Raw genomic sequence first — 12,977 nt, forward strand, 5'->3', positions numbered from 1 at the left:
CACATTCACTCGCATCACTGATCACCCCTCAATGGATGATGAATGTATAAGAACAGCAGATGGGCTGAAGACTAAGTTAGAAGACTTTGAATTTATGTTTTTGCTTTTTACATGTGAACAGATTTTCTCCCAGACAGATGTTAAGTTTGACATGTTGCAGCAAAAGCAAAAGCAATGGATGTTTCATTTTATAAAAGGAGTATTGAGAGGCTCATGGACACTATGAGACATTTGAGAGGATTTTCAATGGAGCAGCAGATGTTACAGAGGATTTGAAGAAAACGTAGACAAGGTAATGAGAATCCCAGACAAATTTATAGGCAACTGTATTACTTCATCCATGCAAGTTTTAAGAGTCAGATTGGTCAGCGGTATCAAAATCTTGAATGTTTGAAATTCAAGGAACTTCTAGATTTTGACAAATTCCAGTCGTTCAGAATAGACTTTCCCTTTGCTGCATTCAGAAGTCTGACAGATAAGTATGGCCATTTCTTTGACCTGGCAAAACTAAAGTCAGAGTTGCAGGTGTTTTACAGTGACAAGGAGATCCAAGGTGGCAGCATTAAGCATTGTGATTCATTACAGTCAATGAAAGATGCAATGCCTGAATTGTACAGACTTATGTCTCTCATTGCCACAATCGGAGTTACATCTGCTGGGGTTGAGATGAGTTTCTCTTGTCTGAGAATACTGACAAGGTCTTGCTCTTGGAAGAATGGATGCAACAACAGGCCAGCTATGAAGATAATCTCCCAACATGTAAAGTGATTGGAACCCTCCCACATGCAGAAGAACTCATAACACACTTCACTTTCGCTTTGTTTCTAATAATTCCAGCTTTTCATGGTTTTTGTTTTACCTTTTTAAATCAGAGGGTGTAAAATTCCCACACTAATGTACTGGGTGCTGCGTTACCCCTAATTGTACTGACAGGCTTCTAGTGACACATTACGCACACACCAGGTTCATTCCCATACAGAGTCCGCAGTGATTAGATGTGTCTTTCCCGCTCGTTCACCTGGCCCCCTTTTTATATTCATCCTTTGTGTTGTAATATGATGTATGATAATATGATAGTTGTTCCTTATAGAAGATGGGGATAAACATCGGGTGCATTGCCTTACCTTAGTTGTATAGTACGTTTGCATTCGGTTGCTAGTTGGATTATTGCTACATTTGAGCATAAGAACATAACATCACTTGAACATAAGAAAGTAGAGATAAGTAGCCAACTAGTGTAAAATATCATGACGCAGTGGGTTGGTTTTCCTCCTGTCCTCCCCACTTTTTTAAGTCACCAGCTGTCACTGCAACACACACTTGCTTAAAACATCCTTATAGTGTAGTGGGATTGCAACTTCATTTTGACATCACTGTCACTCTTTCACAGTATTTGGATGGTGAGTCTCTATAGATTTTGATGTCATGCTCACATTCTAAAAACAATGTCTCAGAGGTCAAAAGTACTCAGTTATAATTATGATATTCCTACATGTATTATATGTACTGCAAATTAATATTGGTTCATTATCTTATAATGAGAGCTCTTGTGTATACAGAATGCTGCATTGGTGACCAATCTCACAATAAATACTTCTCAGTTCTCATATTCACGAAGCCAGAATACAAGAAAGACATGTAAGTAGCTACATTAATCTTAAGCAAGACAACTGAGCACCATTATTTCAGTCACATGAGGTACAAATGATTTTCAAACAAAATCTCAAGCTAATAATTTACTTGGTAGAATATGAAAGGAAGGGTTTTAACAAATGTTACATTATGAAGAAAAACATTCAGAAACTAAAGAATATTCATGATTTTTAAAAATATTTTGCCACAGTGAAACCTGTATATTGATATTTATATACTATGCATTCAGTGTAACCTGAATTTATGTTTGCATGAGCATGTTATTGTATTTAAACTGTAAAACTGTATTTTTCTAAAGCGAAAACATTTTCTTTACACAGTTACATAGAATAATATAAACAGTCCACTGAGGTACATTGAAGTGTTGGAACGTGACAGAAATACTATCTTTTCTTTTCCATCTCTATCATGTTTACACTGCTCTTTTTCTTACAGAATCTGAGACTACAGTAATTGTGGATCATGCCATTTACAAACCTTACAGCTGAAGCCATAACAGAATTTTACATCAATGGTTTCAAAGGGACTCAGAATCCAAAGGCAGTCGGATGCATCATTTTGATAATTTTTTTACTGATTTTATTGGGCAGCAGCGCAAACATCTACATCATCGCAAGGGACAAGCGTCTGCACACCCCAATGTACTTCTTCATTTGCAGTCTCTCTGTTGTAGACATCATCCACAGCACCAGCTCCAGCCCAACAATGATCCTGGTGCTATTAGCTGACATCACTGCAATCTCTTACAGGTCCTGTATCACTCAGATGACTGTGTACCACTTATCTAGTGTAATGGGAAAGTTTACAATTAGCTTGATGGCCTATGACCGGTTGGTTGCAATATCCAATCCTTTGAGATATCACAGTATCCTCACAAAGACTCGTATAGTGCTAATAACAGTAACATTGTTGATATTGGGTTGTGCCCTTATTGCAGTCTTTACAGGAATAGCTGACAGACTTCCTTACTGCAGAACATCTCTTTCATTTGTGTTTTGTGACTATGGTTCTTTGGTTAGGGTAGCTTGTGTTAATCCTGATGAATATTTTGTTGCATCAACTGTGATCTCCTTCTTTATTTTGTTTGGTCCATTTGGTTTTATTTTTATATCCTACCTTATGATAATCTTCACTGTTCTTAAAATTGCCCCCTCAGAAGAAAGGAAAAAAACATACAGCACTTGTTTAAATCACTTAATAGTAGTTGCTTCTGTTTTTGTTCCTCCATTTGTCAGTATTATTCTAACTCGTATAGGTTTTGTGTTGAGCGTCACAGAACGTAATGTATTAATTATTTTCTCTTCTCTGGGCCCCTGCTTGGTGAATCCTTTCGTGTACTGCTTCAGAACAAAGGAAATAAGAAGAAAACTTTTCAGAATAATCAAGGCTGTGGCACCCCAAGAATAGCATGGTGCCTGTCATTCAGTGCTCTTTGGATTGAGTAGTGGCACTTTTTAGAAAGTTTATCTGTTTTTCTTCATAAATCATTTTGATAACAATAGAAATATTCCTGTAAAAACAATTATGGAACTCCAGTTTTAAAAATATATACAATGCTATGTATTAAAAAACAGCTTTTCTAGCTTATCTACCAATTTAATTACTTTTCATGTGGGGGAAATGCTGTCAAACTGAAAAACACCACTTAAATAATACTGTAACAGTTTATTACTTCATAGAGGGTTCACAGCAGCACAGAGACAGATACTGTATTTCAAACAGGACCTGCTCTTTATTTACATCACAGCTCTAACTAGAGCTAAAGACTGTAACTAATACGCAGACACATTAAAAAGGGAAGGAGGACTGTGATAGTCACTTACCACCAGGCCAGGGTGGACAGACACAGGGACACATAGTAGAAGGGGCACACACCGGATGACATATAAAAGTCCCTCAGACAAATATTTACATGTGGCGCTGAGCACTGCCCTCGTCTGGAGTTGCAAGGGTCACTCCCATGAGCCTCTGTGCTCAACCGCTGCTGGGCTCCAACCCTCACTGCTGGATCACATCAGCAGAAATACTTTTTTTCTAATTAGAAACAGGCAGGGGTGTATTTTTTGTTTCAGAATTGTGGGGGACTCTGTCAGTATTTGGGGCGACGCATCCACTACACCTATGGAGCTGGGCATACATTATTGGGGGGACAAGTTAATATTCTCTCAACATTGAGGGACATGTCCCTGCCGTCCACCCATAAAACTATGTCTATGATAACATGATTATCAAAATAGGCAAACTTGGTTTCATTCATAAACCTTATTAAGGTCACAACATAAAATCCTTTCAAAGCACTCTGTCATAATTTACTGTAGTTCTTTGAAAATGTAATATGCACAAATTGTTTCTTAAGCTGAACATTATTGCAGTAGTGATTTTAATTTGGGAAACAATATTACAATAAATAGGATACTGTATACCTTACAAGAACAAGTCCTATGGCTCTCTATCAGCAGTGACAAAGTGACAGATGTAAGAAGTGAAGTTCTCATTAAGCTGTCATTCACCCCACTGATATATTCAGTAGTTTTATGACTTTGAATAGACACACTTCTTCTGAACACCTGTCACAGCACAAGCACACTACAATGTGCCTTTCTGTAGCCATAATTTGTGAATTAAACATTTTGTCATGTTTCCTTAGGGAAAATGTGCTGAACAGTGCCAGTAGAAATATATTTTGCTTCCTCATAGTGTGAACTTTGCAACATTTCCCCAAATCAATAATGCTGTCAGTTGTAATTTTAGCCTGGTGTGTATTGCCTGCTACACTACTGCAGTCCGTGTCTTTACAAGCTGAAAAAATATATTATCTGAGATCAATGAATGCCATGCAGGATGAAAAAGAAGAGTGAAAGAGCCATTTGGTCAAAAAAACAAAACATAAAATGTATAACTGGCGTCATTGTAATCTTCACTTGAGAATAAATCACTGTGTTTAAAACATATCTCTTTCAATATGTCTATCCCGATCAAAATCTTTATCTTCCCAAATTAGAACTGGATAACAATCTCAAGATTGTTGAGATCTTACAGAAAATTAAAAAAAAAATTCTGAACAAAGAAAATCTTGCAAAAACATGGTGCATCTGTGTCTGGGAGACTGAGTAATTTCTTGAGTTCAGCCGGGGAGAGAATGGCACCATGACGGGTCGCATATCCCCCAAATAGACCTTGAGCCATACTCCAAAATGTAGCTTCTTGGTATAATTTCAGGTGAATAATGATTATGGTGTTTTTTGGAATGCCATAGCATAGGAGAGTTAAAAAAAATATGATAGCATTGGATTGATTGGTAGCTTTGTTGTGGAAGACACAGTTTTTGTACCCTTCCCCCACCACCCAGTGGATTCCTGTTTCACAAGTAAAATCATCAGGAAATTATTGAAACAAACTAAAAGTAACCTTATTGAAGACTCTGTATAGGAAGTTGAAGAAAGTGTTTTGTGATAATTATATAATGTTTTATATTAATACTAGCATTAGAAGTAGTTTTGTATACAGACTGAGCAGATTAGATTTAGCAGGACAAGTAAAGGGTCAACAAGGTCGATTTGTTAGAAACTCCTGTCATTAATGAAAGATTACACAGTGCTTAAATAGCCTACCGACATCTGCTGAGAATTTGTTTATGACTTAATCGTTTCTCCAGATAGGCAGAAATTGTTTCTGTTAATGAGCCATTGACACTAGGTAAATGACGACCGTGGGATCGCATCTTCCTAGTGCACATCAAAGACGGACATCTGCTTTGGATCCATCACTTCTTCACGGGAGGACAGATCGTAAAACGGACCCGGACCTGTATCTTCTGATTGGATGAACGGCCATAAGATGTTACGTCATTTTTCCTATAAAGCTGTACTCATGTTTGTAAACATTAAGTCTCACTGAAAGAATTATTCCTGACGTGGGGCTTCCGAGCGGCTCGATTAAAGTTCTATTTGCTTTATCTCCGCGACTTCTCCACTTATTTCTGAGACGGTTCTACACTAGTATTAATATAAAACATTATATAATTATCACAAAACACTTTCTTCAACTTCCTATACAGTCTTCACATGATTTGGTTTAAAACCATTGTAGCTTGATTTTAACTAATTATGCATAAATTAGTTTTTGACTTGGAAATGGTCCTAGAAGGTAAAAGTCATCAGCATACATTAAGTGATTCATTATAGTGCCATTTATACAATATGCATAACTAAAATTATTACATTTATATGGATGTAGCCTTGAGTAGAGTTTTTATTACATAACAAATACTCTAATTCTTGGGTCAGCTAAGACACATGGTGAAGATCCTGTATTATAAAGTAGAAAAAAGTGTTTTGTTATAATTATATACACCAATCAGCCATAACATTATGACCACCTGCCTAATATTGTGTAGGTCCCTGTTGCCGCCAAAACAGCCCTGACCCGTCGAGGCATGGACTCCACTAGACCTCTGAAGGTGTGCTGTGGTATCTGGCACCAACACGTTAGCAGCAGATCCTTTAAGTCCTGTAAGTTGTGAGGTGGGGCCTCCATGGATCAGACTTGTTTGTCCAGCACATCCCACAGATGCTCGATTGGATTGAGATCTGGGGAATTTGGAGGCCAAATCAACACCTTGAACTTGTGATTCATTAGACTAGACCACCTTCCTCCATTGCTCCGTGGTCCAGTTCTGATGCTCACGTGCCCATTGTAGGTGCTTTCGGCAATGGACAGGGGTCAGCATGGGCACCCTGACTGGTCTGCAGCTACGCAGCCTCATACGCAACAAACTGCGATAGACTGTGTATTCTGACACCTTTCTATCAGAACCAGCATTAACTTTTTCCGCAATTTGAGATATAGTAGCTCGTCTGTTGGATCGGACCACACGGGCCAGCCTTCGCTTCCCACATCAATGAGCCTTGGCCACCCATGATCCTGTCACCAGTTCACCACTTTTCCTTCCTTGGACCACTTTTGATAGGTACTGACCACTGCAGACCGGGAACACCCCACAAGAGCTGCAGTTTTGGAGATGCTCTGACCCAGTTGTCTAGCCATCACAATTTGGGCCTTGTCAAAGTCACTCAGATCCTTTCACTTGCAATTTTTCCAGCTTCTAACACATCAACTTTGAGGACAAAATGTTCACTTGCTGCCTAATATATTTCACCCACTGACAGGTGCCATGATAACGAGATTATCAGTGTTATTCACTTCACCTGTCAGTCGTCATAATGTTATGGCTGATCAGTGTAATGTGTTATATTAATGTTGAAATTAGAAATAATGACGCGTGCAGACTTGGCAAAATTGATTTATTAGTAAAAGGCCAACGAAGCAGTTAAGTGTACACCCTTTCTTAATTCCTCTCACCGCTTATGTTTTTCTATGCTAAGAGAAACGGCCCACCAATGTATTGCCCTATGGGTTTGTCTGTTTGTGGATTTCCTGTTTCTCCTCTCAAAGCTAAAGATGTTACCTCATTGTTAAGAAAACCACAAGATCTACAGTTTGTATGCTGTAACAGAACAAGATATCTGCTTTCATGATGACCTCCTCCCTTGGGAAGGGCAGCCTACAGGCTTTGCGGAGCTTACATCTTTTGAAGCTTTTTGATTGGATGAACGGTCACAACATTCTACGTCATTTTTACATAAAAAGCTACACTTGTGTTTGTAAAAGTTAAGTCTCACTGAGGGAACGGGCCTGATGTGACACTTCCAAGCTAGCTTGATTAAAGTTCTATTTGTGTTATCTCAACGACTTTTCCAGTTATTTCCAAGAAGGGTTCAACACATGGTCCAAGGAAATAACTCAGAGCTTCAGAGCTTCAGTGATCTAAAATTAAGAAAGATGAAGAAGGAGTTTGAGCAGTAGTTGATCTCATCTAGCCCTCCTATTATCTTTGGGTCAATTTGACCCAATTCAATGTTTAACGTCTCTAAATACTTGATTGACATCATTATTTAATGACTATTCCTAACTTAATGGGGACAACTGTGTAAAAAAAATAACATGATGATTTGTTTTCAATGTCCTGTACACATTTTGTAGCATCAGTGTTCTCTGGGGTCAATTTGACCCCAGGCTATTTTAGCTGTATAAAATATCAACATTTTACACACATTTGTTTTGGTTGTTTTGGATGATATTGAGGTCACTATAACATGCAATTTTATAATCTTCAAAAAACTTCCCTCTGCTTTAGGGCCCTAACCTAACATAACCATACCTGTAGTATTGTGAGAACCACTGATAGTTCACACGACATGGGGGAGGGGAAAACATAATTCTCACGAGGACATTGATAGTTCACCCAACATAGGGGAGGAGCAAACATATAAAAGTTTGCACAGCAGCCTTCTAAACCATTTCTCTCGGTGCTCTGTGGGCTCTCTCTTTATGCTCTCTCTCAATTGAAAATGACCTCTAAGCAACAGTTTTCTGTCAATGAGGTTTTGTCACAGCTCTTTGACAGTGAAAGTGACATAGAGGAGAATGTGTTTGAGACAGAGGATAATGTTGAGGAGGACCCTGAATACGAGGCATCCTCCTCAGATGAGAATGAGACTCTTAGTGTTGACCCTCCTGTTGCCTCTCAACCACCAGCAGACACATTACCTTCCAAAAATGGAAAGTTATTATGGTACCTCTCCCCACTTAAATGACAGGGTAGACTTAGTGCTGCTAATGTCATCAAAATGGTTCCAGGCCCCACCAAATACGCTGTCAGCCATGTCCAAGACATAAAATCAGCATTTGAGTTCTTTGTAACACCATCAATCGAAAAGGATATTCTTTGAGATGACAAACTTAGAGGGGAGGTGCATGTATGGGGACAGTTGAGAAGACTTGGATGTGACCCACTTGCAAGCCTACATTGGGTTGCTCATTTTGGCAGGAGTGTAAGTCAAACGGAGAAGCAACAGCAAGCCTTTGGAGTGCTGACACTGGAAGGGCAGTATTTCCAGCCACCATGTGCCAAGGCATTTCATGTTTTCTCCCTGTCATACGCTTTCATGACAGAGAAACAAGGCAGGGCCGATGAGAGCGTGACAAACTCAAAGCCTTATGGGATGTATGGGACAAGTGGGTCCAGCGATTACCCTTTCTTTACAATCCAGGCCCCCATGTCACTGTGGATGAATGTCTGGTTGCATTTCGTTAGTGAGGTCCCTTCAGACAATACATACCAACCAAACCGGCTAAATACGGTATCAAAATATGGGCAGCATGTGATGTACAGACTAGCTATACATCAAATTGACCCCAAACATAATATATGTTACTATCCGTGATAACAGAAATTGTTCTTCTTTCCAAATGTTACAGAAATCTGTACTTAGAAATAATATAAAGCCATTAAAACACCAAAAAGATCTTTCTTTCCAATTTTAGGTCAATCGGTGAGATTTGCATATTTTTCCATAGTCGCGCAATAGGTATTCTGGATGTATAAGGGGGGGTGGGTGGGGGGTTATGTTTTATTTAAAGGTCTATTTAGGTAGTCAACAAAGAAACATAAAGTACCTGACACATAAACTGGGGTAAAAAACATATTCTGGAGGTTTAAATTGCTGGGGTCAAATTGACCCCAAGGATAAAAGATGTTAGTAAATTTGAGGATAACAGGAGGGCTAGTCATTGACTGGATGAATGTTAAGCCAGCACTAGAAACCATTATGAAGTTGTTGTGTTGCAACTGTAAGTGGAAATGCACTGCACCAAATTGCGTTTGTGTGGTAAATGGGCTGAAGTGTACAGTTATGTGAAAACTCCAAGAATGTAACAATCAGGCTTCCCTTCTAGATACTGAGGACAGTGATGGCGGGGATGAGGAGGAGGATGAAATAGACAGTGATGAGGATTATTAAAGCTTACTCTGAATCATGATTCTGTATACCAGAAACACTTGTACTTAAGTTGATATACATATGAAAAATCTATTGTATTTTAAATATGTAGGAAATAAAATGTTGCTAAGTGCAAATTGTATAGTTCATGTTTATTACTGCCATTATTATTGTATTACCTTTTTTCATGACCTTCTAAAAAGTATATATATTTTGCCAAAATGTTTTTCACTCAAATAAATTATTTGATTGACTGTCATACTTTTTTTTTTTTTGCCTCAAGATAGCAATTTTTGATAGCACTAAGGGAAGGATTAAATCAAAAGTGTTGGCGCTGCGAGTCGTTTGCAGAAGTATTAGCGCATGTCCGCGAATGGAAATCGCGATGCTAAACTATCGTGGTATTAAATCTGACCCAATTTGCGCTGCAAAATGACCTTCTCGCAGCTCCGTCCTTGCACAACGCGAGAGAATAAAACACAGCTTTCACACAGCCTCTACTACAACACTACACCACTGTACTCAGTCACATATTTAGTTAGATGCTACTTTCTTCAAATTTTTAATGTAAATCCAATGATGTACAGTTGTGTAGTTTGCTATTAGAGGCTGGTTAAAGTGGTATTTAATCCCGACAAACAATAGAGAGGGAGTGGTCCCATTTTCGCTGCATTAAATCAAGAAAATATCTTCGAGAAAACAACCTGAAAATGCTCTCGCAGCTGCTCTAGTTTTAGACACTTCGGAGTTGTCTAAAGCCTCTTGCGGTTGAGGCACAGTGTAAAGAAACCCCATCCAGCACAAGTTTGCGCAGGCGCTGCTCTGTGGGTTCATTCACAGCCTCCGCAGCTCTGTGTGTTCAGTGGAAATAACTGCTCATTGCTACAGTAACTGCAATACAGGCGTACAGTGCGGGTAACAACATCCACACAAACGAAATGTTGCCTATTGTTTGTGCACAGAGAGAAAATATGTTGTTATTGAATGTCATTTTATATTATGTTTTGTTCAGTAATGTGTCAGTATTCGTTTGGGTTATGTTTTTTACGTATTTCTTCGTAAAAGTTTTAAAGTTTTACACGTAATAGAAAAGGTGGGCTGTGTGACTTTCAATTTTAAAATGAGAAAACGCACTCTCCAGTGAGAAACACACGGGTATATCCAACAGAAGGACAAAGGTAATGCCGGCCAGTATCCATTTATATTAGGTTAGCAAACATATTGTTGTTAAAATATATCAGCATTACAGCAGTTCACGAGTTGAGCATTCGCTGTCACTCACATACAGATACAGCCTAGAAATCCATGTAGAACCATGTGCAGTAACGCACTCACCGCAGATTCAATGTGTATTCTACTGTATTCACTTTGTAATCGAAGTTCGGACATATATATTTCATGCATCTCTCTCTATATGGACTGAACGCAACTTTTAAGAGACGAACACTGCATCAAGTAACACTGCTGTGACAGCAGCTGTAGCGTAAACATACAGTACAATTGCAATTATTAATATTTACACTAATAGGTAAAGCATGGAGACGTCTGGATGATATTTGTTATGTTTTTATATATAGTTTGTAAGTGAAGACAACATGGACACGAGACAACTTCATCAGCAGGAACCCTTCCTTTTACTGAAATCCACTGTCAATGACGTCATACAAGTACGGGTAGCACAAACATACAAAATACATGACAATATTTCTGGAATATTGTTATAGACATATATGGTTGCATAACTTGCAAGCCAACACGTATAGTGCATGAGGTTTGTGCACTGCAAATTGGGTGGATTAAATAAATCAAAACATAAATAAATAATCTGTTAAAGGCAAATTTTGCACAATGTAGCCGATACATTTAGGATTGGAAACAAATGTAATCTTAGAAAAATAATAACTATCTGAACAGATAATCTTCTAGCGGGTGGTCAAAGATTTGCCATTATCTCAGGCACATTATACAAAGTGGAAGTGATAACTATACATGTTACATTGACACACACACACACATGCACACGCACACACACACAGTACATGTAGCAGGCTTGGTGGCGGTCAGATCACACACACACAGTCGGATATATTACAAGGTGTACTGTAAAGAGTATGTATGTATGGAAATGCAATTTAGACAATGGTACAAGTGTAAATATATCTGTGTAACACGATAATATATTTAACATGCATGTTTAAACATTGAACACTGGTTTTTTCATTATATATTTTGTCAGTGTGGCCACAGTATACACAGTCTTTGGAGAGATGTGGCGAGTGTGCAGGTGTGCTGAACTGCAGGGTCTGCTGTCAGTACTGCATCTTGAAACACCGAGCATAAATTTGTACTTATTGCTTTTTACAGTAGATGGCATTGAGTGATATTAAAATGATGTACTTTGTATTGATGTACACATCACTGTTCAGTTTCAAGTGATGATAATAAAAATTGCAATAGGCGTTTACATCACAACATCTTGTCCAACAGTGGCGTACTTAGCGGGGTATGGCAAGCCAAATTAGCATTTAGAGATATCTCTAAATGCATTTCAGGATACTTTCAAATATTTACAGATATCTCTAAATCATTTCAAGATATCTTTAAATAATGTATAGATATCTGCAAATCATTTAGAGATATCTTAATAAGGTGCTTTTTAAAGATATATCTAAATGATTTGCAGATATCTCTAAATCAGAGGTGCACAATGGGCGGACCGCGGTCCGGGTTCGGACCGAGTGAAGGTTCTATCTGGACCTCGCCACATTTCTCATAAATAATTGTTAAATACTGATGAAGCGATGCTTTTTTTTTTCAAAGTACACATACTGCGCTTGCTCAGCATAGCTGGGAGGGTCCCAGACAGCGCACCGTAATACTGTGTGTTGTCCAATCACGTACGTTAATTTAATCACTTCATGAAACTCAGCCAACAAAGCGAATGTTTAAATGCATGTTAGAGAGAGAGAGAGAGAGAGACGGCGTGAGGAGCATACGCGGGAGCGTGAAGAGAAGCTTTAGAATGGCGTTTGCAAAAATCAGGCAAGTCGATGCAGAAAATCGAGCTTTCAAAGAGGAGTGGACAGACAAATATGCCTTCATTCTTCCCGTAGCGAGTGTCAGACCACTCTGCCTGATTTGTTCAGAGACCGTGGCTCTAATAAAAAGTGCCAACGTGAAGCGCCACTACGAGACAAAGCACAGATCTTTTGAGCAATCATATCCACAGCAGTCTGAGGTGAGGGCACGCAAAGTAAACGAACTCAAAGCCCAGTATGATCGGTCCACCAGAGTCCTCTCCCATGCAACGTGCAAATGAATGTTCACTAAAAATAGCTTGGATTTTGGGTCAACACCATTTACGGACGGGGGAGTGGTAATGGAGTGCATGAATGCTGTTGCTGAAACTTTACTTGACGGTAAACAAAAAGACGAGCTGTGTGAAAAGATTAAGCAAATTCCAATGTCACGTACAACAACAGC

At 38.8% G+C, this 12,977-nt stretch overlaps 1 protein-coding gene across 1 annotated transcript; it reads left to right on the forward strand.

Annotated features, from left to right (window-relative positions):
* The first annotated feature begins 2,115 nt into the window (after nucleotides 1–2,115).
* LOC136747215 (olfactory receptor 10G4-like) lies at nucleotides 2,116–3,060 on the forward strand. The gene has a single exon (XM_066700165.1). It carries the CDS (start codon nucleotides 2,116–2,118, stop codon nucleotides 3,058–3,060), a length of 945 nt encoding a protein of 314 aa, XP_066556262.1.
* The last annotated feature ends 9,917 nt before the right edge of the window (nucleotides 3,061–12,977 follow it).

Source organism: Amia ocellicauda, chromosome 3 (assembly GCF_036373705.1).
Source record: "Amia ocellicauda isolate fAmiCal2 chromosome 3, fAmiCal2.hap1, whole genome shotgun sequence".
Lineage (NCBI taxonomy): Eukaryota > Metazoa > Chordata > Actinopteri > Amiiformes > Amiidae > Amia > Amia ocellicauda.

What these genes read in the sequence shown, in the direction of transcription:
- LOC136747215 (XM_066700165.1), top strand. Translation starts at nt 2,116, where the DNA reads ATGCCATTTACAAACCTTACAGCTGAAGCCATAACAGAATTTTACATC.